Source organism: Urocampus carinirostris, chromosome 11, assembly GCF_059441175.1.
Source record: "Urocampus carinirostris isolate Australia breed hairy pipefish chromosome 11, RoL_Ucar_1.0, whole genome shotgun sequence".
NCBI lineage: Eukaryota > Metazoa > Chordata > Actinopteri > Syngnathiformes > Syngnathidae > Urocampus > Urocampus carinirostris.
Window position 1 is genome coordinate 14,694,985 of NC_142359.1, and position 17,559 is coordinate 14,712,543.

A 17,559-nucleotide genomic window follows, 5' to 3' on the forward strand; every position below is an offset into this window, starting at 1 on the left:
GAGCGGTCTCTTCTCGGCGTATCTTATTTTTCATTAACCTGAGTGTTTCCTTGCCATAGTGTAGGTTTCAGATCAGGGGACGTTGTCTTGTTATCTTTGCAACCTTTTTGTGGTCTGTACAAATAAACATGACTTGAGTAACATTTAAAGTTTAACAATGCCCTCTACTGATGATCGGCGAAACGGTCCAACGTCGCTTTGGAATAAAAATAAAATTAAAATTAAATGAAAAAAATTAAAAATAAAATAAAATAAATAAAAATAAAATAAATAATAAAGCTAAAGATAAAATCAAAAACAAAATAAAATTTAAAATAAGATAAAATAGAATCAAATCGAATGAAATGAAATGAAATGAAATGAAATGAAATTGAATAGAATAGAATGGCAATATAGGCGTTCTATTTTATTCTATTCTATTCTATCCATGACCAGGGTAGGTAGGTAGGTAGATAGATAGAATAGAATAGGACACTTGTCTTATCATTACACATAGTGTCAATGAACAGAATTTAAAGTGACATTGAATTTAAAAAGTAACATTGAATTGACTTCAAGTCTTCAAGTTTGAAGTCAGCTGAGTCCAACTGTCCATATTCACGAATATTGGCAATGTGGAAGGTGGTTCAAGGGTTCCTTGTGACTGGCTGGCTACCAGTCCTAGTGTGCTACCAGTCTTTTGCTAAAAACAATTTGAAAACAAACAGTATAGAAGCTCAGAGCAAGGTAAATTGCAGTTTTGGAGGCCATACACCAAATAACAGTGACAAAAGTTTAAGTTGGTTGATTTCTAGGGAGGGCAGCACGGTGCCGCAGTGGTTAGCGCGTGTGCAGCACAGTTCAAAGGTCTTGGGAACCTCCTGTGTGGGTTCAAATCCAGCTACCGGACTTACTGTGCGGAGTTTGTATGTTCTCCCCGTGCTTGCGTGGGTTTCCTCCGGGCACTCCGGTTTCCTCCCACATTCCAAAGACATGCATTTCAGGTGAATTGGCCGGTCCAAATTGTCCCTAGGTGTGAATGAGCGAGCGAGTTGTCTGTCCTTGTGTGCCCTGCGATTGGCTGGCAACCAGTTCAGGGTGTCCCCTGCCCACTGCTCGATGATTGCTGGAATGGGCTCCAGCACCCCCGTGACCCTACTGAGGATAAGCGGTGCAGCTAATGAGATGAGATGAGATTTCTAGGGAACAAGTTTTGTTCTCGTGTTACCAGAAGCTGTATCATTCGCTTTAGGAGCTCTAGAGGTAAGATTTTAAGCCAAGCCCGAAACCAGGTCAGGTCCGGCCTAAAACGTCAGTCATTACTTTCGAGCTCGGGCCGAGCTTCTCTTTCGCCGAAATTGTTTTTTTACACACGTTTTTTGTGGAGGATCCGCAAAATTGATTCAGTACCCCCACTTGGACCAGCATCTGCGTGCACAATGGGTCAGCGCGCTCGGCAGGTCTGCACGATTTGCAACGGAGTCCTCACAAATAAAATATGAAAATTCAGATTTGCTTTGGGCTAAGCCCCTCAAATTAAGTTAATTTGCCGAGCTCGGTCTGGACTGGGCTTTAATTCAAGGGGGCTTGGGTGATGCTAGATTTGTTTTAGGCCCGATCTTACCTCTATGTAGCGCACTGATAAATCTTGAATAGGAATTTTTGCAGACATGATGGTACCTCAACCAATGTTTTTTTTTGTTTGCTGCAATACAAAATTTAAATTGCAATTTTTGGGAATATAAAAATTGAGATTTGTTTTTCAAGACTGGGTCATAATGTTCAATTTAAAGCATCACCGAAGGGTAGTTTTTGTACCTATCAACTTATACGTTTTCCAGTATTGATTACTTCAAATCGTGTAGGCCATAGAACCATTTTTTTAAGGGGAATACTCCGTTCTACTGTCCCGGGTACCCGTATCCTGATTCCGTTTTCTGTATTGATCACTGATCCAAGCTCCATTCTCCTGTCCCGGCTACCCGTATCCTGATTCAGTTTTCTGTATCGATCCCTGATGCAAGCTCCGTTCTCCTGTCCCGGCTACACGTATCCTGATTCTGTTTACTGTATCGATCCCCGATCCATGGCTTCCTGCTCGTCTCGGCTACCCGACTTGTTCCGATCTCCGACCACGCTCCGTCTCCCGTCCCGGCTGCCCGACTTGTTCCGATCTCCGACCACGCTTCGTTCGCGAGGGCTTCCCACTCCTCCTGCGCAGCGAGCACCAGATTGCTGTCTTTTTCCTGTCGTCCTGACTTCCTCGATCCCTTAATAAAGCATTGTGTGAAACAATAAGCATTTGGGTCACCTGCTTGTACCAGATGTGACAATGTATAAACAATTATGTCTTGTAATAGTTCAAACAGATGTAAAGTTTGTGCAATTTTGTTTCATGAACTTTTTGGTACAAGGTCTCAATGCATTGTAATGTACTTTTGCAGTTTTCACCATCCGGAGAAGGAATTAAAGCTTCAATTCCAGTCCCCGGTGGTCACAGTTCTTTTTTGGTGGATTAGCTTGATGTTATATCATGACATGCTCTAAGAATTGTTTGTGTTGTGTATTCGGTAAATAAACAAACTGGTTTACACAAATCATTGTTTTTATTTTACATAGTCTGTTTTGTTGTGAGTAAATAGGCGCTGCGTTGTGTTTTTCCAACATTTATTATCACTTTATAAGGGGAATTGCATTCATTAATAAAGAGGAAGACTACTGTAATTCAGCCGCTTGCCTGTCTTTCATATGGACTCTGTTCTTGTGGCGGCACTCTATTGGCCGGCGGGCTCCGGAGAACTGGCAGTGCCACTGCCACCTGGGCTAACCCTCCACTGGAGTATGCACGTGTCCTTGCCGCCCATGGAGAGCAGGTAGGAGTCGTTGTGGGTGAAGCGCACGTTGGTGACGTGGCTGCCGTGGCCCTCGTAACGCCTGCTTGGCGCCTGCAACGCCACAAATGCAGTTCAACTATGTTAAGCACAGAAACTGTTGTTTTGTTAATAGCAATTGCAGCTCTCACTCAGTGATTTACCTTATGTAGAATAGAATAGAATATACCTTTATTCTCATTGTTACAACATGGGTTGAATATATTGTGACAACGAAATTGGACGTGGCACTCCAGTTCCACATTTTACAGTGAGGATAAAGAAAACAAAGAGATAAAGGAACAAAGAAGATGTTTGTACTGTCCTTGCTGCATAGGCTTTGTTTTCCTCCGGAGGGGGGGGTTGTATGAGGGGGTGAGGGACAGACAGAGATGGCCGGATCCAACTAGATGTTTGATCTTACTGTACACACGGTCCAGTGTTTTCCCTAATTGCTCAGTGTAATCATGTATAATGCGCATTTTGTTTTTTACCTAAAGAGAACTCAGTTTGGGAGCGCGTTATACGCAAGAATTTAGGGTACAGTGATCTCTCGCTGTATCGCAGTTTATTTTTCGCAGTTTTGATACTTAGCCGATTTTTAATAGATTCTTTTTCTAAGATGTCATTTAAATCAACTGTATTCTGCAGCAGACAGCACCCATCAAATGCTATCACGGGTTCAAGTTTTGTGTGTTTGTGTTAATTAGGTGAGCGTGACTGTGTGCGCGACTGTCGTTTAGGTGGGCGCACAAATCAATGTGTGCACCCAAAACAAATTGCGAAGCACGGCAACAGCTAGGGTTAGTATTTTAGCAGCTCATTACATTAAGAAATAATTCATCGGTTAAATCGGACTCTGACCAAAGTCAGAAGAGCACAAAGTAATGGTGATTACCAGTACGTGCTCAGTTATCATGTCCGAAAAGTGTAGCAGGTCCAGCCTACTGTTGTGGCTATGTAACAAGCCCCTGTTAGCAGCCTGTATCTCACCAACCCCAGAACATTACCCATAAAACGGATGACCTGGAGCTACAATAGCTGGAAAACCGCAACATTCGGGACAGTTGTAGTTAAATCATTGCAGAGACCTGGCTCAATCAGAGCAAACCTGATGCTTATGTGCTGCTAGCCAGCCACTGTCTAAATCGCTTTTTTACACTCAAAGGAGAAGCGCTCCGATTTCATTGTTCTTTTGTACTACACTTCTGTTTTTATTGTTAGATCTATAGTTATTTTGTTAGTTGTATACAAAGGACGTTATCTCAAGGTGAGTTTGACCTTTGAGGGCTTTTATGAAAGGGCATCACTACTTTGTGGATTTTCACGTTTTGTGGGGGTTCCATTAACCCCCATCAACCGCAATAACCGATGTACCGTATTTGTGCAATAATTAATCCATCAAAAAAATCGCTGACTACAATTGCAAACTGTTGGATGCAACGGAAACAGAACCAGGGTCGCTGCGGTGAGAGCGCCAAATCGTAACCACAACCAGTGGTCGGAAACCAATGTGTCGCGGACCAGTACCAGGCCGTGGGTTGTTTGGTATCGGGGCAAACAGAAAGAAAAAGATTGCCTTATTTTTGGCTTATACCAAATTTATCCAAGAAAATGTTATTCAAAAGAGGAGGAGGCCCAGTTGCCTGACCTTCTCACCAATTGGTTGTTCAGTGGTGAAGGAATCTGCTACTTTCACCGATCAACCAATAGGTGAAAAGCTCAGGTTTCCACGGTTGCAATGGCGCCCAATTGGCCCGCCCATGTGGCACCAGCTGCGGCTCGTTGACAGATTGGCTTTCCTTCTATTTAAGTTCAGTGCTCTCACTCTCCGTTTGTCAGTCTGTCAACGACCCTCTGCCCCGCATGACTCGGTCCTGTTGCCTGTTGGTATTTCCAGTCGGGTATTGTTCCCGTTTATTTTCTCCTGTTTAATATCGAATTCCAGTTTTGTTCCCATCTATTTTTGTCCTGTTTATTATTCTCTCCAGTTTCATTCTAGTTTTTCCCCTCTTTCTATATCAATCCTGTCTGTCCCGTCCTGTCCGGTATTGACCCCATCCGTCCGATATCTGCTCGGGCAATTGGTGTCGATCTCGTCGGTCTCTGGCTTCCTGTCGTTCAATGCTAGACCGCTGCCTAACGTGCATGACTCCCCATTTCCCGTAAAATAAAAGGCTTGTGTGAGAACTTCACATGTTTGGGTCCTGATCCTGTTCTGGTTCTTGACATAGGTAGTTTGACCGGCCCATTCATTTGACGTTTTGCTGTGACAAAGTAAACGTTAAAATAGATAAATAAATATAAAATAAATAAAATGTACGTGTGCATTGTGTTCATAGTACATGGTCAATACATTGTTTTAATCATGAATGCACCTATTCAACAGCGTTTGTCTCTTAAAATTCTTAGTGTAAGCTGTGAGAAAGTTAAAGACATTTTTTAATTATAAATTAGGGGGTGCCAATCCACACGAGTGCGAATTATACACAAATAAATACTGCAGAGAAGGAAAGTGAGGTAAGTCACTCTCACGCGATGAAAAACAGGTTTCGCCTTCTACATTCAGAGGCGTGGATTAATATTTGCTTAAGCGGAACTTCAGTGGAGACGTTGGCAGCTTACCTTGGGTTTGGGACAGGGATAGCGAAAAAGATGCACTTTGCAGAAGTCGTCCGCCACCGCCACCACACTCTCGCTTTGGGAGCGGCAAAGTGCATTTATGTCCGTTCCGTCTGATCCCTCCAGCCACACGCCTGACCCAAACAAGGATCAAAAATGTACATTTGAAACTGTTATTTCAAAGGTGGAAACCCATTGTCAATATTCCTGTCATAGTTTTTCTTGTGGTTAAAAAAAAGAAAGAAAAAAAACACAGCAATCAACACAGCCCAGAAGATCATCGGCTGCTCTCTGCCTAGTCTAGAGGACATTGCTGGCAGCAGTGCCATCAACAATCTCTAAAAATCCGTACTAACAGGTTCAGAGACAGCTTCATCCACAGGGCCGTTACCACCCTAAACGAGAGCACAAAACTGCGTAAACATGCCTTGGCACTTTTTTGTTGCTGCTGATTGTTAATGCACTCCTTTTCATTGCACTATTGTTCCGATTCTTTTTCATTCACAAACATTGCACTATTAGAATTAGTTGGACCCATCACTAAGAACTACATTGTAAATATTGCTTTTTCCTGCCTTCAATCCAATTCAAAGTTTTTCTCTTTAAAGACTTTATTACATGTTTAGCTTGGAGTGCCATGTCTAATCTCGTTGCATACAATGTTTCACAACGTTGATATCAATGAAAATAAAAACATTTCAATTTAATCTAATTTAAAGTGAAATCAAATAAAAATAGTATTCTAGTAAAGAAATCTAAACTTCCTTTAAATAAGTGGTTCTCAAATAGTAGGCCCCTGGGGGGTTGCTAGGCTCTGTCAAGGAGGACGCGGGACGCTTTTGACACCGGGGAACCTTTTTCTTCTTTCTTTTTTTTTTTTTTTAATCAAGTGCAACTGCACCTTCACTTCAATAAGTAGCCGCATAAAGCTGATTATTGCAAAACGTGTTGATTCGTCCATGTAAAAAAACAGCACTAATTTTGTATATTTTTGTTTTGCAGTTTTTTAATGTTGTTCTTTTGAGTTGATTATGTTGTTCATCTGTTTGAATGAATTACTATGTACTGATTTTATTTAATTTAATTTTTTAGTATATGGATTGTGACGGGATAATTGCAAATCCATTTATTATTACTACAATGTTAGAATTAGAATTGCAATTAGAATTGTCTCAATTATATAGGGTTACTAAAGTTGAGTAAAATGTTTTCCCTGCTTCAAAGAATTTTTTCACCTTCTGAAACACTCAACCATTCACCTGAGAGGAGAAGCTGCTGCATTATCTTGTTTATTTTTGTCAGGTTAAATGGACGGTCCAAATTGTTTTTAAGTGTGAATGAGTGAGTGTCTCTCCGTGTGTTCTGCGATTGGCTGGCGACCTGTTCAGGGTGTCCCACTGCACAAATAGCTGGGATGGACTCCAGCATCCCCGCGACCCTCGTCAGGGTAAACGCTGCAGATAATGGATGAATGGATGCATGTACGAATGTCAGCCAACGAAGCGCTGCTGGAACGTCCAGTAAATAGTTTAAAAATGTTTTATTTTTAGATTTTACAAGTGTGATCATCTTACTTAACTACATAATTAATTAAAATAATTGATGTTTACGTACACTCTTTAAAATATTTAGAATTTATTTGAGTATGTGGGTATTTTAGAGCAGTTTTAGGGGGTGATATACTATATGTGATGCATATACGGTACTTGATGTCATTTGGTTTTGCTGTTTATTTTGTTTTGTTTAAAAAAAGGTTAATTCATTTTACTATCCGTGCTTTAAACGGCACTATCCTTTCATTGGATACATTTAAGAAGTGATTTTTATTCCTTGATTTGGGTGGCAGCTTGTGATTAGGGTGGAAAGGTGGGTCCTGAAGTCAGACCAGTTGAAAACCAGTGATGTAAACTATCATAAATCATTTTTTTGTTCCTTTACCCATGACATGGAAACCCAGCACGCATGTGTAGGAGGCCCACTCCCGATCTTTGCTCTCAAAGCGATTCCGTAGCAGTTTGCAGCCGGAAGCCACATCCCCTGAAACAATACAAACACAACATGTTTGTTTGGTTTTTCAAGAGTAAATGTCAGTCAGCATGTTGCCTATCCTCCATGTTATGTGAGACAAACTTATTTCCAACATTCATTTTTGATTGTTCGTTATTTAAACCGTCCATAAAGGAGCTGTACTTAATTTGGGCCTTTGTTACTCTCTGCTGCCATCTCCTGCCTCGAGTCATCATTGCAGCCTCTGTCAACACCATTTGAGCAAGTACGTGCATTTCTTTTGTTGCCCTGAAGTGAACTCATTTTTTTTCTTTCCTGGGGTTTGTGTTGGCGTTTGGACTCTATGCGAAGCAGGCCTTTTCTTACTTTCATAATTTTCAAGCTACACTGACAAATAGAAATAGAAATTAAAGAAAAACCTGCGCGGATGAGCCACTGACCTACTGTGTTCCACCCCGAACAGCTTTGCTAAAAATAAGATGAAAGCAAATGAGCAAAATGGAAACTCATAAAGGCTCTTTTGAACTCATTTGGGCATTTTTCACACATACTTAACAGAGAAAATATTCTACTTTGAACTGTTTTAGGATACCTCAAACAATGCACCCCACCTTTAAATATATTTCAGGGGAAGAAAATTACCGGTATACAAAATTCATATTTGGATAATAATAGTGTTTAAGCTTCCCTCTGAAAAAAATCGGGAGATAAATGTCTTTTAAATAAGAGCAACAATGTGTTAAAAGTGAGCATATAAACAATATGGTTCTAAGGTAAATAAATACACAAAAAATCAAATGAATAAATAAATAAACAAACAACACAAGTTAGAAACAAATGAGTAAATAAAGAAATACATGAATAAATACAAGAATAAAATACATTAATAAACAAAAGAAAAACTATTTAATAAATACAAGAATGACTAATAATACATGAAATAAAGTTTGCATAATAAATGAATAAACAACATAACTTGCAATTAAAAAATAAAGAAAAGCAAACAAAAATATAAAATATCTACATAAATACATGAATATAAAAATACAAATAAATAAATATTTGAACAATTAATTAATAAATACTTTGATGATGAAATGAAATAAAAAAAATACGTTCAACTCAAATCCAGTGTGTTAACTTACAATAAAGAATTTCATAGTCGCCCGAATTCGACATGATGTACTTCCCGTCTTTGGACCAGTCCAAGTGAGTTATGAAACTGGAATGGCCCTGTGAAGAAAGATGGAAACAAAACAAAACCCATAAAAGCCATAAAACTCGTGTGTCAATAATGTTCACGAATTTGAAACAATTGTGAAAGAGACAAACGAGACGACGAACGAACGAGATGACGAAGCTCACGTTGCATCTGGCAAAACGAGCGTAACGTCGTCCGTTTTCCGTCACGCTGTAGATGTAAATGACATTGTCGTGGGAGCCCACAGCCAGGCAGCTACCGTCTGAACAGACAGATTGCTTATAAGGCAGAACGACAAACCTCACCTCCTGAATTTTTTTTGTCTTGTGTGCCATACCTGGAGAGTATCTGATGACAGAATGCTGCTCGTTCCCGTCCACCGCTTCTGAGACCACCTCGGCACTCTGCAGGTCGAGGACTAACCACCTGTGGCAGAACCAGTGTTTGGATTAACACATTACAATGGAACAACTTTTCTCGGTATCAAGTACTGTAACGCGGCAGCTAGACTTTTGACTAAGACCAAAAAAATTTGAGCATATTACTCCTGTATTGGCCAACTTGCACTGGCTCCCAGTCCACTTAAGATGTGACTTTAAGGTTCTCCTATTAACATATAAATGTTTGCATGGGCTTTCACCCGCTTATCTCTCTGATTTGATTTCCCCCTATGTTCTTGCACGGAGTCTGCGCTCGGAAAATGCCGGTCTACTTGTGACTACGAGAGCCAAGAAGTCTGCAGGCTCGAGAGCGTTCTCCATCCGGAGATAAGATCTGCAACCTCAATGGAAGTTTTTAAATCGAGGCTTAAGACACACTTCTATTCCAAAGCTTATGATTGATGCCCACCTCATATTCTGTATTGTCCTGTCTTTTTCCGACTGTCTGCCAGGTGGTGATACGAAGGAGGACGATTTGAGATGAGTCAGCGGACCAGCGTCTGACCTGAAGCATGTCAACCCCCTGCATTTACCAGCGGCACAAATGGGAAGCTGCGTCGTGGCCGTCATAGACTTTCTGGACTAGTTTACAGCCTGGGGGCGTCGTTGCTGTCATGCACTTTCCGGACATTTTGAACATCTTACCTAGTGTTTACTATTCTGTGTACAGTAATGCTAATTGTAATTCACCCTGGTCAATCCTGGAAGGGGGATTACCACATGTGAGGTCCTTTCTCAAGGTTTCTCTTTTTTCCTCACACTGAGGTTTTTGAGTTGTTCCTTGCCCACATGCTGGTTTAAGATCAGGTAATTGTGCAATTGTGTAATTGTAATCCTGTGCAGTCCTTTGAGACATTTTGTGATTAAGAGCTATATAATTAAATCTGTATTGACTTGACTTGACTAACGCATTATTAAGAAGAATTGTCACTCAAACGTCTTTACAACTCTTGGCATGGATGGGTTCATGCATTCGTGAGAGCTTGGGCAACACACTAGCCCAAGAGAGACTTTAGTTAATGATTTGAAATCATGAAAGGGGGGAATATTATAGAAGGATATGAAAACCTTTTAAGAACTGTTATATATTGAAGTGTCCTTGGGCAAGGCACTGAATCCCAAATGCCCCCAATAAGCAGGTAGGCGCCTTGCATGGCTGACTCCCTATTGGTGTGTGAGAGTGGGTAAATGGGTAAATGTGAAGCACATTGTAAAGCGCTTTGAAAGGTCTTCATTGACTTGAAAAGCGCTATATAAATGCAGACCGTTTACCATTTAACTTTTAATGACAGCCTCTCAATGGAATGTGAACTTTATGTAAGAGACCAGAGGACGCTTGTATAAATGGAAGTTGGAGTAATCGGTCTTGAGGAGGAGGAGTCAGGGGATTATTTGGGAGAATAACCGTCTGGTGTCGATCAAATTGTTACTTAACCCCCGGGGGCTGATCAAATTGTTATATGACTGTTCAATGTTGATCACATTTTAATACAACCGTTTTGAAATGAAAGAGTATACAACATGGTGTTCTAAGATCTGGGCTCTGGTCAGATAAACTGCAGGCCATGTTCTGCTTCATCTTTTGAGCATCTCTTAAGGATCAAGAGTACTCGTTTTTGCCTCACTCAGGACAGATTAATGAACCTTCAGTCCAACAGCATCACACCGCTATTCAAGTCAAGTCATGTTTATTTGTGTAGCCACGTCGTTAAGAGTTGCCATCTTTATATGGCCCGAGAAAGTACAACTCTATACAATTTTGGTAGAACCATCTCAGCACAGAGTCAGTGTCTGAAACTCATGACAAAAAGTTACCGGACACCAGGGCCGACAAGTCTGAAAAGTTGCCTGCCCCATTTTTCACAACTTGAAACACAATAAGACGACTAATCGCAAAGCAAAAAAACCCATTGTTAAGTATTAAGGATTGATAATCAGAATATATAACAGAACAAAACTTTAAAATTAAGTTTATTATAATCTACTTATAACATTCATTGCATGTATATGACATTGCTGTTTTCTAACTGCCATCAGTCTGTACTTGTATTTACTCATCTTCATTCATGCAATGTTTGCATTATGTTGTCTGCTACAAGCCATGTGAACTCCTCTTTCCACGATGCTTTCAATGTACGTTTATGTTTTGGAGTGTCATAAATTTTGTTAGCTTCTTTTGAATTTTCATCCTGGGGCTGAGGTTATGGCTTGATTCCTAACCACTTCATTTTTCTTGTGTTCTATGACCGTCTACTTTGGAAATGCACGACCTTAGAACGCTTGGGAAAGTCCGGAAGCACGAAGTTATTCGATGCAGGCTTCTGAATGGCTGCCGAGTATGCAAATTGCCAAACTTACCGAAATTACGAAATTTCTAAACCGAACGTCGATTTCTAAATCGGAATAAAGCAAACGTTTGATTTGAAAAAAAATCTTTCGTATTTATTTTTTTTGTTCTTAAAAAAGTTGTCGGCCACCCGGGCGGAGACGTTTTGTAAGTTGTACGCCCGACGTAAAAGATGCACGCCCCGGACGTTATTTCAGACACTGACAGAGTGAAATAAATTCTCCCCACTCCCTATCATACATACGCAAATCTAAATTGTAAAAAAAATTACTGAAATCAGCGGGTCAATTTATATGCACAAGTATGGTTGTGTGTCACCGGTAGCAAATGGTAAGCAGTGCACGGGAAAGGGGCATGGCTTTTACAAGAAGCAACAGGAAAACAAAGGGGCAAACCTAAGCACAGAATTTATGGTAAACCTATTTCAAATTTTGGTCTTTATTTTTTGGGTAAAATTACATTTACGGTACACCATAACTAGAAAAAGAGAAAACCTCTTGGACAGTATTCAGCAAAGTGATTTGAAGCCCTTAGACAAAATGGATATGAAGTGTACTGGCAAAGTGTTTGTTTACAAGCACTCAAGATTACACAAGAAATATAAAAGATTCACCGCTTCCACAGGTTGGTGTATATGTTTTCCTCTATTTATTTTTTATGTGGCTATTTTTAAGCAGTCAGCTTCAATGTAAGTATTTACGGTTATCTGAAACTAGAAGAGAAGAAGAAGAAGAATTTACTTTTATTGTCATTCTTTGCAACCATGCACACAGAACGAAATGTCGATACACCTGACCCGCACAGTTAAACTGTAGCGAGCCGATGCAGCCGCAGCCAAACAGGGCGCCGCCATTTTAGACCTGCTGTGTTGGGAGTCATTAGGTGACCAAACCCCCCAATTCCAACCCTTAATGCCGAGCGCCAAGCAGGGAGGCAATGAGTACCAATGTTGTAAGTCTTAGGTATGACTCGGCCGAGGCTTGAACTGGAGACCTCCCAGTATCAGAGCGGGCGCCCTACCATCTAGGGTACTTTCACTGTAACACACTATTTTTGGGGGCCAGTAATTCGGGAGGTAACAGATTTATTTTTTGAATTAACTAGTAACAGTAACTATCTATCTATCTACCTTGGTTGTATCCCTCAAGAGGGGTGACCGACAGCAAGACAAACACATACAATAACAAAGAAAAGAAAAAGGAAAAAAATTGCAAAAAAAAAACACACACGAAGTTTTTTGGACTATGGCCAACCCAATCGCCCAAACACCCAAACAAGTTAGGCACCTCGGCACCTAAGTTGGTCATGCTTTTGTCCCTCCAGATGAAATGGGAAACCAGAAAGCAGCCATGTCACTCGGGTCAGGGTGACACAACACACTCTTTTGTTCAACAGCAGGGCCCGACAGCTTTCACTGGTTTACCTCTGCTGCATCATACAGGTGCCCTGCCCATCCCTTAGAACGCGCCCAAACATCCCACTATCCTTTTACAACACCTCTCCACTCCTTTCTATCACCAACAAGAGCTCTAGCTTCCATTATATTTAGACCTCTTTCCTGCAGTGCACTCATAACACCATCCATCCGCGTCAATCGTGGCCTTCCTCTTGGTCTCCTTCCATTGACTTCTGCTCTGTAGATCCTCTTCAACATTCGCTCCTCATCTGTCCTCTCCATGTGTCCAAACCAACCGAGTACTCTCTTATCAGTAACAGTAACTAGTAACTAATAAATACTTTTTTTATGCAATGCGCTCCACACTGGTCAAAACCCGACATTGCCGTTGTCAAAGCATGTGAAGCTGCAGTGCCTTACCTGCCTGTGCTGAGGCCGACTGCAACCACTGATCCGTTTGGGCAGAAATCAGCGCACAAGCCGTAATCCTTTGGAAACATGGCGTCAATCCCCACCTGACCAAAGTTCCCGATTGCTGGCATTATCAAACCTCCAGAGTGATGTTCCACTGTAGCGTGTGTTCCTCAGTGCTCCAAAGGCACACCTGCCGGTCATGGCCGCAGGAGAGGAATCTGTCAGCCGACGGGTGTGTGGCCAGGCCCCACATCTCATCCACGTGACCCTGAAGAAGCACGAGTCAGCACAGTCTTATAACAATAATAATAATAATAATGCTGTACAGTCCATTTAATCTCAAAGCGCCTATTGAGACACCCTTAGTTGCTCTACACAGAATAAAACCATTGCTGTTAATAAATAGATACAATAAATAAATACATATATAAAGTACAGTAAAAAAGGGTGGGACCATGTGATGCCATTTATGATGGGTAAGTAAGTCTGCAAAGGTGGGTTTTGTGTCTGTATTGGAAATGTCACGCACCAGGAACGGACACGGGACCCAATTGCGTTCGTTTTACTCAGTTTTATTTAGAAGGAGGAAAGGACTTGCACCCACGATCCGCGGATCGTCGAGCGCAGGCAATGTCGAGAGCGAGGAAAAACAGGTTGATGGCCGGGACGGGTACAGAAAAGAGGTCGGCAACGGGAATCGGACAAAACAAAAGGGCAGGATAGAGTCAGGAGTCACAAAAGTTTGCCTGGCCTGTAGCGTAGGTTCACAAACGATCTGACGGGATCCGACAAGAGTTTAAAAAGAGTCCAACAGCCAATCAGAGTCCGTGGCTGTTGGCGCCAAATGGGCAGCCACAGGTGCCCTGCATCAGTAATCATGACAGGAAAGTAGAAAGGGTTGCAGAGTTCCGGAGTTGTTGAAATGGGTAGGCAAGAAAGATAGGGGTTGTAGCCATGAAAAAATGTTACATTTATGGAAGATATGGCCAAAGAGGAGAAGTTAGGTTATGAGGAGCGGCTCTGGGGCACACCTGTGGTATGTGGAGAGCATTCAGATGAGTAGGACTTGAGTTGTATGAACTGAGTGCAGTCTGCGACGTAGGAGGAGGGGGGTGTGGGTGATGCCAATTGAGGAGAGTGTACTGAGGAGGATGGGGCGGGAATATGGTGCTGAGAGTCGCACGCAAATCAAGAAGGATGAGAATGGAAAGTGAACATGAGTCAGCTGCAGAAAGGAGATTTTCGGTGATTTTGATAAGTGCAGTTTCTGTGCTGTGAATTGGACGAAAACCAGACTGGAAGGGTTCAAACAAACAGTTCAAGGTGAGATGTGCATGGAGTTAGGAGGAGACTACCCTTTCAAGGATTTTGGAGATGAAAAGTAAGTTGGAGATACTTACTTGCACGATGGCCACAAAGCCGCTGGCGAAGGTGCCCCTGAGGATGGCGTTTCTGGTTGTCCCCACCAACATCTCCTCTCCGTCAATGTCGGCCACCGTGCGTACTGCCCCAAATTTTTCAGGGATCTAAACTCGGGAAATATAACATTGGTGAAGACACAAGAAAGTGTGATCGTATTTACCCCCAATGTTATCTGACTTGCACTGGCTCCCTTCCCGTTTTAGGTGACTTTAAGGATCTGTTAGTAACATACAAGTTTTCATGGTCTTGCCGCTTCCTATCTTTCTGATTTAGTTGTGCCCAATGTTTCTGCTCAGAGCCTTTACTCAGAAAATGCTAGTCTACTTGGGACTCCAAGAGCCAAGAAGAAATCCGCAGGTTAGAGAGTGTTCTTCATTCAGGCCCTGGTTATGTGGACCGCGCTGCCCTCTGAGATCTGCAACCGTGGTGGAGTTTAAATGCAGCCTTAAAACATACTCATATTCTATATCTTATGGTTGATAATGACCTCATATTATCGTTTTCTTGTCTTTTCCTACTTTCTGGTTGGTGGCTGAGCGAGAGGGAAAGACTAACCCGAATGAGTTAGGTGATCAGCACCTGGTCCTGAGACATGCCATCATCTACATTGACCAGCCTTTCTGTTTTGGTCACATATCAATTATTACTTATGTTTTTTGTCAATGTTGACTATGTTTTGTCTATTGCTGCCTGGTCATCAAGAAAGGGGTGACTTCTCGAGTTTTTTATTTTTCCTTATGCTGGTGTTTTTAAGGTTTTTTTTCTTGCCCTCATGCAGGTTTCTCATCAGAGGGTATAATATTTGTAGCTTGTACAGCCCTTTGAGACTGTCTGTGATTAAGGGGCTGTACAAATAAATGTAACATGACTTGAGGGTAAAGTCACGTTTTGTCAAAGCTGATCTTGCAGAGATTTTTTTGCTGCAAGTTTTATTTTCAGAGGCGCTCTCGGCGCTCACCTCACACTCATGCTCTGGGGCCAGGTCGGCGCTCCAACGGATAATCTTGCGGTCTTTGCTTCCTCCGCTTAGAAGCGCGCCTCCGTGCAGTGCGCAGAGAGTGAAGACGCTGCCCTCGTGTGCTCTGGTCTGCCGCATGATCTGTAAGGTCTCTGAAAAAAACGGAAAAAATATTCCATCCATCTTGAGACTTATGTAAAAATTAATGATGCAATAAAAAGGTGACATCAGCAGTTACGTATTTTTGCATAACTAGAGTTTACGTTATCAGAAATTTGGGATTATTTTGGGACGATTATGATAGCTGATCAGCAAATTCTAATCACCAGTTAGATTTCAATGTACAGGAAAAACACAATTGTTTTGTATCTTTAAGATATTTTAATACATTTTTTTCCTAGTAAAAGAAGAACATTTCTATTTAAAGCAACAATGTCTAATTAAACAAATACCGTAAATTCCGGACTATAAGCCGCTACTTTTTTCCTAAACTTTCAACCCTGCGGCGTATTCAGTGATGCGGCCAATTTATGTAATTTTTCTAACAGCCGCCAGCGGCGCTCGAGTTCAAGGCACATGACGCAGCTTACAAGCTAAACGCAATCGAGAAGTCGGATAAAGAAGGAAACAGAGCTACTGCACGCAAACTTTACCTTGCGATCGTGTTGCTAGCGTGTTTATGAATAAGGGAGCGTGGAACGTCGTCTATATGATAAAGTCTCTTGCCCATACTGGGGAAGACGACTTTGATGACGTCAGTTATAAGGAGGAAGATGAGGACGGTTTACCGTGGTTTCTGCAAGTATGGTGTGTTTTTTTTAACAGACCGGTTCACTGTGCTGCGAGCGTGTTGCTAGTAGCGTTTTGCTACCCTTCACAGGCACGGTTTGGGATGAAAGTTATGATATTATTATTAAAGCTTTGAAAACTCTCTCGGTGTACCGTCTTTGTAAATATGTGTAATCATGTATAATATGTATTTGCAACTGTATATTTTTGTAATGTATTTATTTGTATTTATTTTGGACACTTATTCTGATAAGTCTTGCACTGACCAATTAAAAAGAAGGGGCGTAACAGACACAGGGGATGACGGGAAGTGGGGACCGGTAAGGGTGGGTGTTTTTGGACGCGGCAGACAATAGTGGATATATATTTTTCCCACCCTTACCTTTGGAAATATATACTTTTTTTTTCCTTGGATTACTTTTAACGGGACCCGGACTCTGCAGTTCTGCAACCAATGTTAACTACCGGTATCATTTTCCGTTATTCTGCCAGCTGTGATTTTTGAACTGCGTACTTTATGTCCAGATAAAATCGCGGGACTCAAAGTAGGGTTTGGGTTAATTTTATGATTATGTTACATGTTTTAATGTGAGCGCATGCGGCTTATATGCAGGTGCGGCTTGTGTAAGTACAAAAGCAGCTATCCTCTCAAAATGTGGTGGGTGCGGCTTATAATCAGGTGCGCTCTATAGTCCGGAATTTACGGTAGTTCGTTTTACTTATCTGGAATCTGGAAGGGATAAATGCTATTATCTATCACCTGCTATATAAAATAGTTTTGCTTAGTATGAGGATTATGTTTCTTATGTTCCAGAGGGGCAGCACGGCGGCGCAGTGGTAAGCGCATGTGCGGCACAGTTCATGTCTTGGGAACCTCCTGCGTGGGTTCAAATCCAGCTCCAGACATCCTGTGCGGAGTTTGTATGTTCTCCCCGTGCTTGCGTGGGTTTCCTCGGGGCACTCCGGTTTCCTCCCACATTCCAAAAACGTGCATTTCAGGTGAATTGGCCGGTCCAAATTGTCCCTAGGTGTGAATGAGCGAGCGAGTTGTCTGTCCCTGTGTGCCCTGCGATTGGCTGGCAACCAGTTCAGGGTGTCCCCTGCCCACTGCCCG

General features: G+C 41.8%; 1 protein-coding gene across 2 annotated transcripts in view; it reads right to left on the reverse strand.

Moving 5' to 3' along the window:
• Nucleotides 1-2,566: 2,566 nt before the first annotated feature.
• The window catches only part of eml3 (EMAP like 3), a 43,442-nt gene continuing 28,449 nt past the window's right edge, over nucleotides 2,567-17,559 (reverse strand). For both annotated transcript variants that reach the window (XM_088346632.1, XM_088346633.1), the window contains 10 exons: nucleotides 15,657-15,808; nucleotides 14,677-14,802; nucleotides 13,413-13,544; nucleotides 13,283-13,350; nucleotides 9,017-9,105; nucleotides 8,844-8,941; nucleotides 8,624-8,711; nucleotides 7,410-7,508; nucleotides 5,475-5,605; nucleotides 2,567-2,924 (listed from right to left, as the gene is read on the reverse strand). In XM_088346632.1, coding sequence (XP_088202758.1) covers nucleotides 2,754-2,924; nucleotides 5,475-5,605; nucleotides 7,410-7,508; nucleotides 8,624-8,711; nucleotides 8,844-8,941; nucleotides 9,017-9,105; nucleotides 13,283-13,350; nucleotides 13,413-13,544; nucleotides 14,677-14,802; nucleotides 15,657-15,808 — 1,154 coding nt within the window. In that variant the 3' untranslated portion in view covers nucleotides 2,567-2,753. The remainder of the gene's footprint in view (nucleotides 2,925-5,474; nucleotides 5,606-7,409; nucleotides 7,509-8,623; nucleotides 8,712-8,843; nucleotides 8,942-9,016; nucleotides 9,106-13,282; nucleotides 13,351-13,412; nucleotides 13,545-14,676; nucleotides 14,803-15,656; nucleotides 15,809-17,559) is intronic.